The sequence below is a fragment of the Oryctolagus cuniculus genome, chromosome 1, assembly GCF_051225735.1.
Source record: "Oryctolagus cuniculus isolate XC-2025 breed Fujian yellow rabbit chromosome 1, ASM5122573v1, whole genome shotgun sequence".
NCBI classification, from domain to species: Eukaryota; Metazoa; Chordata; class Mammalia; order Lagomorpha; family Leporidae; genus Oryctolagus; species Oryctolagus cuniculus.
Genome location: NC_142867.1, coordinates 184,651,282 through 184,670,062, shown reverse-complemented (window position 1 = coordinate 184,670,062; position 18,781 = coordinate 184,651,282). Strand labels below are relative to the sequence as shown.

The window sequence follows — 18,781 nt, the reverse complement described above, 5'->3', positions numbered from 1 at the left end:
ACTGCGAATCTGAATATGATGAAAGCAAAAGAAGGAAAGTGACTCCTCAGGTGAAAGAGGGGTTTTCTATTTACCCTGCCACCCACTCTTGTGTGATTGCTCCTACTGACTCTGCCAATTCAATGCCCACCAAGGTCTCTGATTTCCCAATGTTGTGGATGATTTTAATCTACAAAGTGGCTCACCAACATGCAATCTAATTAACATCGTTTTGATTAATGTGTCATTCACAATGATACATTTTCATTGTCAATACTTTAATATGCCATGATTTTAAGTAAATAAAATGTGAAACATATTAATATGATTTTCCAGTACATCAAGCCCATGAAGTCTATTCATATACAAACATGTTTCAAAAAAAGGAAATCTGTGCAGAGGGGAAGTATTCCATATTTCCCAGGACTAACCCTATTTTTCTTCCCCACTTCAGATAGTAAACCTGTCAAAATTATTTTTATGTGTGTTATAACTAACTTTTCTTACTTTTGACTTAGTCCATTGTGACTTTTGCTGATTAATTCTACCATATCAGGTCACATTAAGTCACCACTTCCATTTATTTTCCCAATGTGATAGGCAATTTCCATCCAAATTTTCCATGAGTCCACTGGTTTCTCCTCTAAGCAACTTAATTTCCTTTATAAACTTTTATCATCATGCTGCATTTCCTGTGTCAGGCTTTTCCAACTCTGCTTTGTGGCTCTACTCTGCCCTCCTTGTAGAAGTTGAATGATCTCAGAACAAGTTTAAGTTTTTTTCTCTTTCTACACTTTTTTCCTGTGTGATAACTTTCATTGCTGGGTTTGGTTGCCACAAATGCAACTGAATTCCTTGTAAATTACAAACTCATATATCCAAATGTCAATGGGTCTTTATACTTAGCTGCCTACCAGTCAACTTATAGATAATAGTTATGCTTTTATTTTTATTTCTTGACATACCTTACCCTGCTGAATTTTACTGGTTCATCCTTCTTTATATTACAGCATTTAACATATTAATTATGATTACTTTTTTATTTATTTCCTTAGAAATTCAAAGATACAAGCAAGCAGAAACTACTTGTTCTGTTCAGTACTGTACCTTGAGAAAAACATACAATTCTGCCTAGAAAAAGTCGTTTTACTATAACTTGAATATAATATTGATAGGTAAATAAATTATACCATTCATTCTTTAATCCAGTTATACAATAAGTCTTTTGGAGTTTTAAAAATAGATTTATTTATTTACTTATTTGAATGACAGAGTGACACAGAGAGAGGGAGAGAAAGAGAAGAGACGAGACAAGACGAGAAGAGAGAATCTTCTATCCCTTGTCCATTCCCCAAATGCCTGCAACAGCTGGAGCTGGGGCAGGCCAAAGGCAGAAGCCCTGAACCCCATTTGGGTCTCCAACGTGGGTAGCAGAGACTCAAGTACTTGGACCATCATCTGCTGGCTTTCCAGGCACACTAGCAGGAAGCTGCATTGGAAACAGAAGAGCTAGAACTCGATGTGGGCATCCCAAGTAATGGCTTAATTTGCTGAACTGCAACACTTTTCTTGGAGTTTCTTTGTTAAAGGACAAATAAATACAACAAGCTTTTTATAGAAATAATTTAATGAAAAAGCAAAATGGTAAATTGAGTAATTATAAAGATAATTTTTTATTATACACAGTGTAAGTCTCGTGATGATATATGGACAAAGATAAATTAAATCTCATAAATAAATAAATAAATAAATAAATAAATTTTAAATAGATAAATGGATAGATGCATCTTCATGGTCATCTGTAAGGGACCAGTGGTTGCAATGTTGAACAAGATGTTGCTTAGTAGTCCTGAAAACACCTGACAAACAGAATTCATGTTATCATTATTGCAGATGTAAGAATTAGTGAAATGGCAAATACTATGTATTAACCATCGAGAATCATTTCCATGTTGGCCCTGGTCTCATTCCTTGCGCCATAATCTTTCTTGCCAGATTCTTGATAAAGAGACGGCTCTCCTGGCTTCTGCTCTGACAACCTCCCAGGCACAAGGGCTGTATTTCTTCTCTGCCAGATAGACAGCAATTCCTTGGAAGTATTTCCTCACAGCCCATGCAGAGTCCTCATGCTTCAGGGGCATCTCCTCCGCCCCCGCTCCCTGCATCATGCAGACCTCCAGGTCACTCTGCTGCTCGAAGAGTCCAGTGCAGAGTCTGTCCAGGAGGGCCTTGTCCCAGGCAGCAGACGCCTCCTTGGTGCTGAACAGGTTGAGGAGCTGCTGGGTCATCTCATGGAGCACAGAGATGGCCTGTGTCCTCTGGGCCTGGTGTCCACCCAACTCCTCCAGGGGGCACTCAAAGTCATGTCTGTCCTGCAAGCAGGAGAGAGGGGAGACTCTCCTCATTTGTCCCAGGAGCATGGAGGACCTCCTGTCATTGAGGCTGTGGGTCTGAGGCAGATCACAGCCCAGAGAGCAGAGGGACTTGGAGCTGAGCACCAGCAGGGCCAGCAGTGAAGAGAAGGGCAAGGCCATGGGGGATCTTGCAGATGCTGCTGGCCTGGCTGAGGTGGCTGATCAGAGCCTCGGCCTCTAGGTTCTCTGAAGACCTTGCTCTGCTCAAGTGCCTTAAATAGAGGATGTGCTACTTTCCTTTTTCTGAATGCCTTTCCTCACTTTCTACTTCTGTTTTTGCTTTCTCTTATACACTCTCTGCATAGTGCGAGAGCAATATTTCTCAATCATTTTTTTCATCATTACCCTCCCTCTTCCTGGCTCCAGAGTCTTGTTAAGTACTTTTTCCTAATTCAACCTCAAAGAAAACTTAATAACACAAATCTACTGGATATATATTTATGCACTATCTCTATTTGTACTTTGTACACAAAAGTACAACAATTTGTTTCCATTCAGTGTAGGATTTAAAATGAGTAAACAGGTGCCAGCCCTGTGGTGTAGCAGGTAAAGCCTCTGCCTGCAGGGCCAGCATCCCATTTGGGCTCTGGTCAAGTCCCAACTACTCTACTTCCAATCCAGCTCCCTGCTAATGTACTTGAGAAAGCAGCGGAAGAAAGTCCAACTATTTGGGCCCCTGCACCCACATGGGAGACCTGGAAGAAACTCCTGGCTCCTGGCTTTGGATCAGCCCAGATTCAGCCATGTGGCCATTTGGAGAGTGAACCAGTGGATGGAAGATCTTTGTCTCTCTCTGCCTCTGCCTCTTTAACTTTGTTTTTCAAATAAATAAATAAATTTTTAAATAAAATGAAATAAGTAAATAGGGGCTGGCCTCGACATATAGTGGATTAAGTGAATGCCTGTGACTCCAACATCCCATAAAAGCCCTGGTTTGAGTCCTGGCAACTTTGCTTCTGATCCAGTCCCTGCTAGTGAACCTGAAAAAAGCAACAGAGGAGACCCAAATGGAGTTCCAGTCTCCTGCAGCTGTTTGGGAAGTGAACCAGCAAATGGACGATCTCTCTCTTTCCCTCCCTCCATCTCTGTAACTGTGCCTTTCAAATAAATCTTTTTAAACAATGGATAATACATACTTAAGATAAAAAAAATTTTAAAGCTATTAAAGGGGCCGGCGCTGTGGCGCAGTGGTTAAAGCTGCTGCCTGCAGTGCTATTGATATATGAGTTGATATATAAGTAAACTTGTTTTTACTTTTGATATCATTTACAAACTTATGCACTATGGTTTATTTACTTATAAATTACTCATTTACTTATGAGTTAGAGACTTTAGTATAATCTATGTTCTAATACAAATTATGATAAATCAAATTACATGTGCTAATTTGTAATTTAAAAATTATCTACCAGTGTAATGAAGTACTTAAAAATCTTTCAAAACTACTAAAAAGTTTCAGAAAATCCAATTATTTTTGTAACATTTATTTTTTATTTTTATTTTTAATATTTTTTAAAGATTTATTTATTTGAAAGTCAGAGTTACAGAGAGAAGTAGAGGCAAAGAGAGAGAGGTTTTCCATCCGCTGGTTCACTCTCCAAATGGCCATAACGGTTGGATTTGCGCTTATCCAAAGCCAGGAGCCAGGAGCTTCTTCCGGGTCTCCCACACAGGCCATCTTCTACTGCTTTCCCAGGCCAAAGCAGAGAGCTGGATCAGAAATGGAGCAGCCTGGACTCAAACTGGCACCCATATGGGATGCTGGCATTGCAGGCAGTGGCTTTACCTGCTACGCCACAATGCCATCCCCTATTTTAATTTTTTTAAAGGTCCTGCTCAAAACCTTTCAAGACCTTGTCTTATGTTCCTTTTCAACTGGCTATTAATTTGTGTCCTTTGAAATATCCCTTTTTTAAAAAAATTATCTATTAATTTGAAAGGCAGAGTTACAGAGAGGCAGAGGCAGAATGAGAGAGAGAGAGAAAAAAAGAGAGAGAAAGAGAGAGAGAGAGATTGTCCATCCACTGGTTCACTCCTCAGAATGCTGAAATGACTGGAGCTGTTCCCATCCAAAGCCAGGATCCAGGAGCTTCTTCCAGGTCCCCCACGTGGGTCCAGGGGCCCAAGGACTTGAGCCATCTTCTACTGCCTTCTCAGGCCATAGCAGAGAGCTGGATCAGAAGTGGAACAGCTGGGACTCAAATTGGCTTCCATATAGGATACTGGCACTGCAGGCCATGGCTTTTACCCATTACACCACAGCACCGGCCTGTAACATTTATTTTTAATGTAGGTTACTATTAGTTTTTCTTTGTGTGAGTAAATAATTTTTAATTTCACTAGCTGTTAAATACCCTGCCATCATCCCATATAGGCACCAGTTCAAATCCTGGTTGCTCAACTTCCAATCCAGCTCCCTGTCAATGCACCTGGGAAAGCAGCAGAAGGTAGCCCAGTACTTGAGCCTCTGCCACCCAAGTAGAAGACCTGGAGGAAGTTCCTGGCTCCTGGCTTTGGTCTGGCCTAGCCCCAGGTATTGAAACAATTTGGGGAATGAAACAGCAGATGAAAGACTCTCTCTCTCTCTCTCTCTCTCTCTCTCTGTGTGTGTGTGTGTGTGTGTCCTTCTCTAACTCTGCCTTTCAAATGAAATAAATAAATCTTTTTTTCTAAAAATGTAGTTAGTTGGACAGCCATACCTTTCTTCTTTATTGCCTCTCTTTTCCTTGCAGATTGCTAATGATGAGAAAATGCATTTCAACTTCCCTGCTGACAATGACCCAGACATAGGGGCTGTATTCTTTTTCCTTCAGATAGAGGATGACTTTTTGGAAATATTACTGAACAGCAATTCCCAAATAAGAACAAGAGGGATTTCCTACTTTTACCTGCTCGTGTTGCTCCCGACTGTGATCAAGGCTACAGAGGGCTGATCAAGGGGGATCTCACCCCGAACAGCCTGGTGTTGAAGTGGTTGAAGATCTGCAGGTGACTCGTGTCTTCTGGATTTGGGTGGCATTTGCTCTGATCCAGGGAAATGTGAAGTGGTTCCTGCCATTCAGGCATGACTTGGAGGCTATCCTTTACAGCTGTCTCAGCAGCATGAAGGTTTCCCTGTTTTCCACTCCCCAGCCAACTGAGCAGACAAGGTTGCTAGTGTCTGTCTGTCCCTCCTGTCATCAGCCACTAGAGCAGGCCCACTGTGAATTCTGTGATCCACCAGACAAGGCGCGCGAGCTCCCCTGTACACAGAGCGCAAAGCATCCCTAACTGCATGCCCAGGGCTGCAAGAGGGAGCCCAATTTGTCTCTTCTGAAGCTTCCTATTTGGGATTCCAGTGCTTTCAGTTTCAGTCTGGCAGACAACCGTCACTACTTCTTTTGTCAATTTTGTGCAGCCCAATGCAGAGGAGATATTTGTCTTAGGTAGTGAGCCCAGAAACTGATTTTTTTTTTTTATCATTCCTGTGTTTCAGGCTTTATTTCTGATAGAAACTTTAGTGAGTCTTGTTTTCACGGAGGAACCAGTTTTTATTCAGGAATTTAAGGGCTCTCATGAGAGCATTCTAGGCGTGGAAAGCCAAGACACTGAGGCAAAGAATGGCCTACATGAAAGATCTTTGTGAGTGAGATCCCAGTGGAAAGAAGAGACCATCAAAGGAGGAGGTACCATTTTCGGAAGGGAGGAGAGAACTTCCATTTTGATTATGGCCTTGTCTAAATAATGTCAGAGTTTATGGATTCAAAAGGCTTTCCTAGCCTTGGCATTTCATGACAAGAACCTCGGGTGGTCACTGACATCATAAATAAGAGTGTCAATTGTTAAATCAACAACAAGGGTCACTGTGCACTTGCTCCACATGTAGGACCTCTGTCCTTAATGAGTTGTACTATGAGAATTAATGGCAAAACTAGTCTTCAAACAGTACTTTATACTCCATGTGTCTGTGTGGGTGCAAACTGCTGAAATCTTAGTATAGAGTTGATCTTCTGTATATAAAAATAATTAAAAATAAATCTTAATGAAGAACAAGATGGGAGAGGGAGTAGGAGGTGGGACAGGAGTTAGGATGGGAGGGTGGGTATGGGAAGAAGAACAGCTATATTTCAAAAGCTGTACCTTTGAAATTTATATTTATTAAATAAAAGCTTTCTAAAATGTACTTCCATGCATTTATTAATATGATCAAGTAAGTTTTCTCCTTTGACTGCTATTGTGAATGACAGCATTAGTTGATTTCAATGGCCTGAAATTTACTTCAAGTAAATTCTCCTTTAAAATTATTTCATTGGACTTACTAAACATTGTTGAGAACCTTAATATTCATGAATGATATCAGTGTGTATTTTTCCTTTTGTGTGATTTATATGGCTTTGGTATTAGGGCAAAATTGATATTACAAAATGAGCTTGTAGGTGTTCATTCTGCTTCCATTTTCTTTAAATAATTTATATCACTTCTTTCCTAACTGCTCATTAGAAATTATCATTAAAGCTATCTGGACCTACTACTTTCCATTTTGAAAGGTATTAATTATGGATTCCATTTGTTTAATAGATATGAGTCTATTCAAATTATCTGTTTTATCTCGTCAAAAGTTTAATAGATGGCGTCTTTCAATGAATCAATCTGTATACTTAAGTGGTTAAAATTTTGCACCATAAAATCACTCATAATGTTTGATTTTTATCTTTCTACAGTGCATGAGATTAATAATTATGGTCCCATTTACATTTCTGACATCAGTAATTTGTGTCTGTTTTTCTTGATTAACATAGATAGCCAAATATAAACTTTGCTGGTTTTTTTTTTCAGAGGGTTAAAAAGGAATTTAAGGGCTCAAGATGGTACAGGTTGTAATTTTTGCAGATACCAGCTGTGTCTGGGGCACAGCACTTTCCACCCAGGAAAAGATAGGGGTGTGGCCACTCATTGGAGCCCCCAGAAAGAGCGACATGTGTACCCCTGTACTATTTGTCAGCGCTATTTTTTTTCAACCTTATAAGGTTAAAGTAGTTGAAAAATAATTTAGGTATATAAACTCACAGCATTATCTTAAGTTTAGATATTTTATTTATCCCCCAAAAAGACTTGTATATCATTTTATTTTCCCCGCTTCAAAGAAAGCAAATTAACTGTATGAATATTTTATTTTTTAAGATTTGTTTATTTATTTAAGAGGAAGACTTATACAGAGAGACAAAGAGAGACCTTCCAACCACGGGTTCACTCCTCAAATGGCCACAATGGCCAGAGCTGGGCAGATCCAAAGCCAAGAGCCAGGAGCTTCTTCTGGGTCTCCCACTCAGGTGCAGGGTCCCAAGGGCTTGGGCCATCTTCTACTGCTTTCCCAGGCCATAGCAGAGAGCTTGGATAAGAAGAGAGCAGCTGGGACACAAACTGGCGACCATATTAGATGCTGGCACTGCAGGAGGGGGCTTAACCTACCACAGTGTCAGCCCGAAATGCAACAATATTTTCAATAACACAACTGGTTTTACTGAGAATTGTCATGTCTGGCCATTTCATGTGACTCAATGACAATCCGAGGTACTTTTTATTTAACTTCAAGTTGCTGACATTTCTTTCACAGGAGTCCATCTTGATTCATATGGTTAAAAAAGAAAATGAGCAGGATTGTGTAGGCAGCCCAGGACCTTTAGCAGTCAGAACTTTTCATTTCCTTGGGCTACAATGTTACAGACTAAATGGCAGAGATGCTGAGCTTGAAGACTGTGGCCTGGTGGGAGGAGGTATCCCCAAGGAGCCAGCCTCTGTCCGAATATGAGCACACAGATGCAGTGCTGGAACATTACCAGACATAAGCCTTGTACTCAAGGAAATAGAAAATAGGTTTAGAAGATATTTGTGAGGTTGCATTGGCCAAGGGGATAGGCGAAGGTAAGACTAATGACTAAACAGAGGTATTAAAAAGATGCGCTGCTCGCTGAATTTTGGGAATGGCTTAGAAACAAGACATCTAAACCTTGTTCTAGACTAAACCTCTAAAAGAAAACATCACAAAATCAAACCAGAAAGTGTCCCTGATGAAAAAAACAAAACCACTTTTGATTATCCCACTCCTGTAAGAACCAGAAGGAACTCCTGTTCACTAATGCCAGTTTTTTTGCCAAAAATCTGAACTTCCTGCCATGGAAAACCCCCAGCTTAGTCAGCAATACAGTCACCACATAGAACCCCTATCCTTTTTTTTTTTTTTTTTTATGGTTGGCGCCGTGGCTCAATTTGATAATCCTCCACCTGCGGCATCGGCACCCCAGGTTCTAGTCCTGGTTGGGGCGCTGGATTCTGTCCTGGTTGCTCCTCTTCCAGTCCAGCTCTCTGCTGTGGCCTGGGAGGGCAGTGAAGGATGGCCCAGTTGCTTGGGCCCTGCACCCGCATGGGAGACCAAGAAGAAGCACCTGGCTTCTGGCTTCAGATCGGCGCAGCGCGCTGGCTGTAGCAGCCATCTGGGGGGTGAGGGGTGAACCAACGGAAGGAAGACCTTTCTCTCTGTCTCTCTCTCTCACTGTCTAACTCTGCCTGTCAAAAAAAAAAAAAGGATTTATTTATTGACTTGAAATGCAAAGTTACAGAAAGGCAGAGAGAGAGAGAGAGAGATGGGGGGGGGGGGTTCTTCCATCCACTGGTCCATTCCCCAGATGGCTGAGCTGATCCAAAGCCAGGATCCAGGAGCCAAGAGCTTCTCCAGGGTCTCCCATGAGGGTGCAGGGGCCCAAGGACTTGGACCATCTTCCACTGCTTTCCCAGGCCATAACAGAGAGCTGGATTGGAAGTAGGGCTGCCGGGACTCAAACCAGTTTCCATATGGGATGCTGGCACTGCAGGAGGCAGTTTTACCCACCACGCCACAGCGCGGGCCCCAGAACCCATATCTATCACATACACTTGAAGATCAAAATCTCACATGGTGCTTCAGACTGACATGTCTTAGTGCCCATGTCCTAGTAGCAAAGCAGTCTGGAAATCTACATTGCATTGCCTACATTGGTGGATTAGTTTTCCATGGATGTATAATGACTTGAAAACTCGGTAGCTTACAATAACAAATGTCTATTACCAACAGTTTTTGTGAAGCAGATTTATTGGGTTTGAGATCTGTAATGAGGTTGCAGTCAGGATGTCAGTCCAGGCTGCATTCACTTGGAAGCTTGACTTGAGCTGCAGGATCTACTGCTCACCAGGGTCACTCACATGGCTGTTGGCAGAAAGCCTTGGTGCCTAGTCACAGAAACATGAGCTTTTATGGAGTCTGATGATGTCTGTCACACATGGCAGCTTGCCCCTACCTGTCAGCAATAAAGGAGGCAAACAATGAGGAAACCAGAAATTCTTTTATGTCCCAGATTTCGATGTTATTTGTCATTACTGCAGCTATATGTTACATATTTGTTGTTAAATTTTTTTAGATGGGAATCACTCTATCCAGCACGTAGTCAAAAGAAGGGAATGGAGAAAAACGAGAAAAAGTTGTGAGTATTTTAAACAACCATAGCTGCAGAAGCAGGATTCACAATGTGTGCATGTTCCTTAGTGTAGAAAGGTTGTTCTATAGATGACAAGTAGCCACATCTATGATAGGTGATACCCAAGGATGACGGCCGTGTCCCCGTCTACCGCAGCTGGACGGTGGAAGTCCCTGCTCCCCAGTTCATCTGCAACCAGCTCCCCAGGCATCCCGGCTGGCTCCCGACCGACCGCGATCTGGAGGCCTCACGCGGGCGTGGCTGGCGCCCTCTCGCGCAGCCCCTGGGTATTCTAATCAAGCTCTGCAGCAGGAAAGCGTCTCCTCCGGAGCCTGGGGTAGGGGTCAGGACAATCCCACCCTTTCCCCACGTCCCCAAGCCCACCCTAACCCTCCAGCTCCTCTCTGGTCCCCGAGCTTTTCCGTCTCTTACTGGGACCACTCGCGCCCGACGTCTGGGGTGGGCGGCGAGCGGCGGGTGGGTTTCGGCGTTCTGTTCCCCCGGGGTCGCGCGCAGAGGGCGCTAGGATCTTGCAGCCCATCCTTTCCGCAGCAGACTGCCGGCGCTAGCGGCCCGCAACTCCAGTTCCTAACGACGCTTATTCGCCAGTCTCTTCCCAGCTTGCGCCCACAGGATTCCCTCGCTACCTTTAGGGGCCGGCTTCCCGGGAGGGGCCAGGGAAAAGGAAGTTAGGGAGCAGTGAGTGCAAAAAGGCCGTCGGCAACAGGGAGGATCAGGAGGAGCAGGGAAGGGGAGGGCTGAGAGGGAACTGATGACATCACTTGTACTCTTTAAGTGAGGCTCCACTCAGCCCGGGCTGCTGCGGTCAGGAATTTTTTCTGTTCGGTTTTTTTTTCCTCTTTGCAACTGAAGCAATGCAGAAGCTGTTTCTTAGTAGTTTGCCACCCTCCTTTTCGCTAGCTTACATTTACTTGGTCAAGATGTAGTACTTTTTTTTTTTTAATGTTAAACTTTTTTTAAAAAAAAGATTTATGTATTTATTTTGAAAATCACAGAGGAAGGGAGAGAGAGAGAGAGAGAATCTCCTCCATCTGCTGGTTCGCTCCCCAAATGACTACACTAGCCTGGGCTGAGCCAGCAGCCAGAAGTTTCATCCAGGTCTCCCACGGGCATGCTGTGGCCCAATAATTTGGTCCATTCTTGCTTTTCCCAGGCCATTAGCAGGGAGCTGGATCAGAAGTGGAGTAGCCAGGACTTGAACCGGCACCCAAATGAGATGCCAGCACTGCAGAAGGTGAATTTGCCTGTTGTGCCACAGCGCCAGCCCATATGGGATGCTGGTGTCACAAAATTCTGGATCCCAGATGCAGTACATTTTTAAAGAACTAGTGGATTGCATTTACTTATAACATTGCTTTAAGTACAAAAATGACATTTCATTTCATTGTGTTCCATTTTGCTGCCAGTGTTTTCACAGAATGGCTTGGAAGCTTCATATCTTTTCCCATGCTGGAGAACAGTTTATATAACAGAGGAAGTCTGTTACTGAGACCTGTCGCCTTTTTGTGTGTGTGTTGGGAGCAAACACAGTGGAGATTTTAGTACATTTTAATCACATCGAGAAGTTTGCTTACATATTCAAAGATTATTTAATTTAATTTAAAAATGTATGGGCACGAAGTTGAACATCTTTCTCCTTTAAAATTGAAACAAAAACTTCTCTGTGTCTTTAAATATGGTTTATTTTTATTCTAAAAGTATTTCTCCTTTCTCTCTGGATCTTTTACTTAAGTTTTTTATACTAGACTGATCTTTTAAAGAAATCATCTTTTATTTTAAAATCAAGGCTATTACTTTTTGTTTTCAAGTTCATTAGCTATTAGCTTCTGATTCTCTATTAATGCTTTATTTCTACTTTATTTTTGTTATTCTTTTCTAGCTTCTTGAGTTCAATGCTTAATTCACTTGTAATCATTTTTATTAAAAACACAGTCAGAAATACTGTTTCATAAAAGTTTGACCATATTCTTACATGCTTTTGAATGTATTTTTATTATTAATTTCTAACTTATAAATTTCCATTTTTGTTTCTTCTTTAACTGAAAAATTCAAAACCAACCCTCATACCTCCTTACTTTTTTCCTCCTTCTGTTTTTCTCTCCAATCCTGGACAAGTGTCAGGAGCTCAATCCAGGGCAACTGGTCAGTTTATTCAAAAAGTGATCCTGGACCACAGCCTCCCAATCCTCTACTATCTGTAAGGAGGGGAAAGAAGCCACTACACCATGCTATTCCAATTGAAATCACTCAAATTATTATATTTCTTTCTGTTCATTTTTTTAAAGATTTATTTATTTATTTATTTATTTGAAAGTCAGAATTACAAAGAGGCAGAGGCAGAGAGAGAGAGTTGTCCATCCACTGGTTCACTCCCGATGGCTGCGATGGCTGGAGCTGCGCCGATCTGAAGCCAGGAATCAAGAACTTCTTCTGGGTCTCCCATGTGGGTGTAGGGGTCCAAGGATGTGGGCCATCTTCTACTGCTTTCCCAGGCCATAGCAGAGAGCTGGATTGGAAGTGGAGCAGCCAGGACTCGAACTGGTGCCCATATGGGATGCTGGCACTGCAGGCGGCAGCTTTACCCACTATGCCATGGCACCGGCCCCTGTTCCTTTTATTTAAGTTAACTGTGTGCACAGTGTGTTACAGTAAATAATGCTATGTTATGAATGATCCAATCTTAGTTGCTTAAAAACATTTTTCTTGTACTCAAAGATTGTGAGTTGGGGATTGGACAAAGCATGGCAAGAATTACTTGTCTCCTCACAATACCAGATTTCAGCTGAGGAGCCTGGAAGGATTCAGGTGATTTTGCACTTTGCAGAATAGAATACGGTGGGAGACTTGGGATTTTTCTTCCTCAGATGTTTGGTGGCTCCTGCAGTCTGTCAGCTGGGACCTCAGCTGGGGCTGTCCTCTCCAGGAGGTCTGGGCTTTATTCACTGCATGACATCCCCAGCACGACTGCACTTTGAAGAGCAAGGTAGAAGTTATATTTTAGAACCTATGTATCGTTTCTGCCACATTCCAATTGTCACAAACACATTGAGATTCAAGAGAAGACCGATATTATGATATATGTTTTCATAGATGACTTAAAAAAAAGATTTATTTACTTATTTGGAAGGCAATGAAAGAAGGAGAGGGAGAGGGAGAGGGAGAGGGAGAGGGAGAAGGAGAGGGGGAGAGAGAGAATCTTCCATCCACTGGGTCACTCCCCAAATAGCCCCAATGACCAGGACTGGACAGGGCCAAAGCCAGGAGCTTCTTCCGGGTTTCCCACTTGAGTGCAGGGGCCTAAAGGCTTGGGCCATCTTCCACTGCCTTCCCGGGCACATTAGCAGGGAGCTGGATCTGAAGTGGAGCAGCCAGGAATCGAACTGAAACCCAGAGGGATGCCAGCACTGCAGGTGGTAGCTTTACTGCACTGGACCCCATAGGGCACTTCTAACATTCTAGAAAAACACATGTAATTAGAGATTGCCATCTTAGGAAAACAGAGATTGCTACAGCCTACTGCTTTACATGTAAAATACATTTAACACCTCCCAGTGTCATCTCATTATGGCATTTGGCAAAGATTCAAGTCCAGGGTTTGATCATCTACACAAGATCAAGGTGCGGATAGAGTTCTTGAGCTGTGGTTCTTCTCGCCCTGTTCTGTGAGTGCCACTCTTCTTGATGCGAAGACCCATAATCTAAGTACAGAAGTCATTTGTCCATTTATTCTGAACATGGAATGTTTAAGACAGGCATGAGGTAAGAATAACAAACACTTTCATTCAAATGGAAGGAAGCAGGAGGCACACAGTGGTCCTGGCCTACTGTAATTTTGGTATCCATTAGGGCTGGTGTTTTCAGTTTTTCAGCGATGGGTTTGTCCTATTGGAGTGACCTTTCACAGGTGATTTTCCTCCTCTTTGGCCCCCTGGTTCTACCTATGAAGTCACCCTTCCTTTCCACAGAAGTGGCTCATGTTTTTAATTGAACAGGCTTCTCAGCCTTCTTCCTTTCTGGAAGTTAGGGAGTCCAAACTTCATTTTTATGTTGCATTCTTTCTACTGCTTTCAGCTTAAATTTATATCATTACTGAAAATACTTGATGAGTTTTCTACGTCAATCTATAATGCATACTAATAAGTAGTAGGCCTATCTTTGAGCTACCTGTGAGGCTGCTGTGTTGCAAGAGCTTGGTTTCTTAGGGCCCTGTCATTTAGGGGAGAATATATTTGAGGCTTTCACTTAAGACTCTTAGAAGCTGTTCTGTTTAAAAGAATCTATGAAGTCCCACTTTAGCTTTTTCCTGAAGTTTTAAAAGATTTTACAGTCCCACATTCAATATGATCATTAGGACTTTTTATTTAGTTATTTTTCATTTCATTTTCAGTAACAAATTTCTGACCCATTATATTGTTTTGAAACAATGATTACAAAACGTGTCATACTAAGTAACAACTGACATTCTGCAAGTCAAGGACACAGAGAACAGAAGAAAGGATTGTCTCCGCTTCACAATGTCCAGGGTATGGACTGGCACAAGTGACTTGATGGTAGACACTATCACTTATATGTCTGGTGCCATCTGTGAGCCAGGACCTGTTGGTGCCCAATAAAGGAGCATCTGCTCATCACCTCTCCTATAGTTGTTTTTTCTGACAGCATGGTAATTCATTACAGTTACACTTTTTCAGGTATATTCAGGGCTAAAAAGTGAGTGGAGGGGTGGGAGTTGGACACTTGGGATGCCCACACTCGATATCAGAGGGCCAGTTTGAGTCCCAGCACCTCTGCTTCCTATCCAGCTTTGTCGATACATTCTGAAAAGCAGTGGATGGTGGCTTAAGTGTTGGGGCCCCTGCCACCCTCGTGGGAAACTAGGATGGAGTTCTATATTGCTGACTTTGGCGTAGTCAAACCCTGGTTGTTACAGGGATTTGGGAGTGAACCAGTGAACATTTGGGAGTGAACATGGAAGGTCTCTCTGTCCCTGCCTTTCAAGTAGATGAAAATAAACACACATTTAAAAAGTGAGTGGTGTAATGAGCAAGCTTTATCCCTTTTATGACCTACTGGAGCAGTTTTCAATGGTGGCAGGAGAGGGGGAGGGTGGGGATTTTGTTCACCACGATAATTTTGGCAGTGCCTGAATATGCCCAGTGATGGGTGCTGCTATTGGCTTCTAATGGTTAGAGGCCAAAGATGCTGCTAAATATACTACAGTGCACAGGACAGCACCCCATGGCAAGGACCTACTCAGCCTCCAATGTCAGTGCTGCTGAGACTGACGAACCTTAACCTAACTTTGGAAGTCATACAGCATTGTTTCCAACAAATCACTTTTACATACTTCCCTATATTTAATGGGAATTGAAGGATTAAATTTTTTGATAGACAAATGGCAACATTCTCGAAGCACATTTGGGAGGAACAATGTTGTGGTCATCTTTGCCCACAAAATACAATCTGTCACAGAACTTCCTCTAATTTCTTTTGCTGTGATGATTTTTATCATACTCATGTTTCAGGTTGTTTTCTGATTTTTAGAAGTCAAGTCTATAATATTTGCTTTGGACCTTCCAGAAAGTCTTCAAAGCTTGTTTCATATGCTGCTTTTCTCATTTCCAGATGTGGATACAAGATGTGTTCCTAGCACTGAATTTTTAACACTCAAAATATCTACACTGTAACTATGAGACTGTTATGGACAAACAGAAGCCTCCACCCTCTTTTTGTCCTTCCATATTAGTTGAAGGAAGTAGAGCTTTCTTTTCTAAAATTTTCAGGTGTTTTAAAAATAGCTAAACTCATCTCTAGTGTCTAAAATAAAAGGGTCCCCTGCCAGCTTCCTCACCTCAAAAAGGAAAGTTTAGCACCAGATTTCTCCTCTGACCACTGGCAGCACAGTTGGGGCTGGAAGGCCATGTCTCTTCTCTCTGGGAATTCTTATACCCCTGTCTTTCCTGGAGTTGTAATGAAACCCATTAGATACAGACCACTAGGAACAGTTCTCCTGGTGATTTTGACCTGGTAAGCAAATCAAATCCGCTTTCTTAACCTTTTCAGTAAGTGGGAAGACTCACCATGAAGAACCATGATGAGGCCCAGGAGATTTCTATAGCATTTGGCTTGCACCAAATGATTCTAAAGTGGAAGTAGGGTAAAAGGGTATGAGCGCAGGATTAAAGTGAGGTAATTAGTGTGAACTAGTGCTTATTTTGGAGGTTCTAGGAACACAGTGAAGCTGAGGTAGTCCTTAGCATAGGAGCAACATGAGATGGTGTCATGTGACTGCCTACAGTGCTTTAGTTGTTTTAGGAACAATACAGTATGATTACAAACAGGACTAAAAAGGAGAATGGTGTCCTTATTTTCTTGGAAAACATGCTACAATAAATATGGAATATAGTGTATGAAGCCACGTGATACGAAGTTTCACATCTGGCTGGAACTCAGTTGCTGCTCCATTCTGTCAAAGTAATATGTGGCTCAGATCCTTCAGGCTAGAAGAGGATGATCAGGGCTATGATATCAAACCAAAGTCTTTTCATCTGTGCCAGAGTACAATGTTTCTCAGCACTGTCCTTGATGTTATTAACACAAGTAGTTCTTACATGTTAAATGTCCAATTTGTGGAGAATAGAATTGTTGGAAAATTAAACTGGAGCACTACTGAGATTTTTTTTTCTTCCTGTGATCCTGAACACCAATAGTGGGACAGTGAAAGATTGAGGAGCACTACAGGGAAGTTACTATTTCTGTGCAGGGATGGAGTAAAGGAGTACACAGGTTGTCTTATTTTTCTTGTGCCTGATACCCATCATCTCAAACATGTCCCTAACAATCTCCTGGTCATTTCTTATCATTGGCCTAATACTGCCATGTCCACTCATCTCCCTAAAAACATCTTGGACATCTCTCTGGTTAAAAACTTGTTTGTGCTCCAAAACTGGTTAATAGCTGTAGTGAGATGGCTTCAATTCTGTTATTTTCCTGAAGCCCTCTACTGCTCCCATCTTCCACAAGATCAAGACTTCAGCAGCCTTAGGTTACTCTCAGAGCTGTAATCCTAACTGTTGCCTGGGCCAGATGGTGCTTCCCTGTATCTGTATATACTCAAATCTTCACAGAGGTAGGGTATCAACTGCAAATTTGACCAGCAAAGAAAGCAAACTATCCAAAATCCCTTCCTACACACTGGGTTTAGGGGCTGCTTTGAGAGGGATCTCCTTGATCTTTGTCTGCACATAGAGGTATTTCCAGATGATGACTACCAGCCTGTTGCACAGGGCCAGACTAGATACCAGGTAAGTAGTGAGGGTAAAGAGGAAATGAAGATATCACAATCTAGCAAGTAAAAAACATGGGCAGATCAATGGAATCCATAACTTACTTGTCTTTCGGGGTAAATTATGGTAAGGCCAGGACATGAATGAGATCATTAATGAAGAGCCAGCCTAATAGGCTAGAAAACCCTCTTTCCTCAATCTTCGAGCCCATGTGATAAAGTCTTCAAGTGTGCATATACCTTTGATGTATGAAAGGTTTATGAAATCTCTGTGATTGTCTCATATAAAGAATGATTAATAAAAAAAACTAAACACTGTCCAACAGAAATGTTACACTGAATTAAACTATGATTTCATACTGGGTAAATTTAGGTTCATGATTTAACATGAATAAGAAGTTTTTAATAGATCCGTAGTCTTGGCAGGAAGAAGTTTTGACTTCTAAATGGTTAAGTGTATTCCCCAAGCAACAACTGGTTCAATCAGAAGTTTGATCTGACCCCCATATACATAAACATGGACCTTACTGATTGGTTCTTGGGTGAAGTGAAGCAAATAATAAAAAAAATCTCTATTGTATCCATAAGAGGTGGTTAAGTCTTTCTTAGAATGGCCTTTTATACTGTATGAACACAGAATTAGAGAAGGGGCTGTACACAATCAAACACATAAAACTGGACTCACATGGCTCCTGTCATCAGCTTTATACTCATTGTGCCCTAAGACTGAATTAAATCTAATCTCATTCTTCCATTTCTGTATAGAAAAGAGGAGAATCCAGAGGTACCCTTCAGGAGGCACTAAGAATCACATTTTCAGTTACATCCATCCTGAGGATGCCTCGCTATGAGACAGTGTCTTGGAAAATGAGGAGATAGTTGATGCCACTCACTGTTCACATATGTGTGCTTATGTATGTGTGTCTTTGCCTGACTTATGTAAAAGTTGCATGGCTACAGCTGTAATAATTTGACCCTCATATTTATATGAACATATGTGTGTGATACAGAATGACTGCTAGCAGCTGACCCAAAGGTTTCTAAGTACCATCTCTGAGTTCAAAGAAAGACTAATTTTTGATTATGTGGTATGTTTTTCTTAATGCACATGAATTTGACAAATAGGGAAAACATCCTACATATTATCATTATTATTTTAAGATTTATTTTATTTCAAAGGCAGAGTTTCAGAAAGAGAGATCAATAGAGATCGTCTATCCACTGGCTCATTCCCCAAATGGCCATGAGAAGGGCTGGACCAGGCTGAAACCAGGCGCCAGGAGCTTCATACAGGTCTCCTACATTGGTGCAGGGTCCCAAGGGATTGGGCCATCTTCCCAAGCACATGAGCAGGGAGCTAGATCTGAAGCGGAACAGCTAGGACTCGAACCTGCTATGCTACAATACCAGTCCCATTATTTTCTTATATAGATTTATTTAAAAACTGAGATAGAGTTGTAATAATAGCTATCTGTCTTTGTAAAATGCATGTTACTTCTTTTTATCATCTAGGTACTTTAGCCTAGGGTCTGGCATATTTGAAAATTATTTGACAAATGTCTGTACATATGATATGTATAACATACCCAGAGAAC

At 41.8% G+C, this 18,781-nt stretch overlaps 1 protein-coding gene and 1 long non-coding RNA gene across 2 annotated transcripts; both read right to left on the bottom strand.

Annotated features, from left to right (window-relative positions):
- Positions 1-1,943: 1,943 nt before the first annotated feature.
- LOC100354654 (interferon alpha-21) lies at positions 1,944-2,513 on the bottom strand. Its single transcript, XM_002708060.3, has one exon. It carries the CDS (start codon positions 2,511-2,513, stop codon positions 1,944-1,946), a length of 570 nt encoding a protein of 189 aa, XP_002708106.1.
- Positions 2,514-9,480: 6,967 nt separating this feature from the next.
- LOC108176426 (uncharacterized) lies at positions 9,481-10,657 on the bottom strand. The gene is made up of 2 exons (XR_001793049.4): positions 10,313-10,657; positions 9,481-9,703 (listed from the first exon to the last, which is right to left on the bottom strand). It is a non-coding gene; the product is annotated as an uncharacterized LOC108176426 (long non-coding RNA).
- Positions 10,658-18,781: the final 8,124 nt, after the last annotated feature.

Coding starts and splice junctions, on each gene's coding strand:
- LOC100354654 (XM_002708060.3), bottom strand. CDS start 2,513: ATGGCCTTGCCCTTCTCTTCACTGCTGGCCCTGCTGGTGCTCAGCTCC.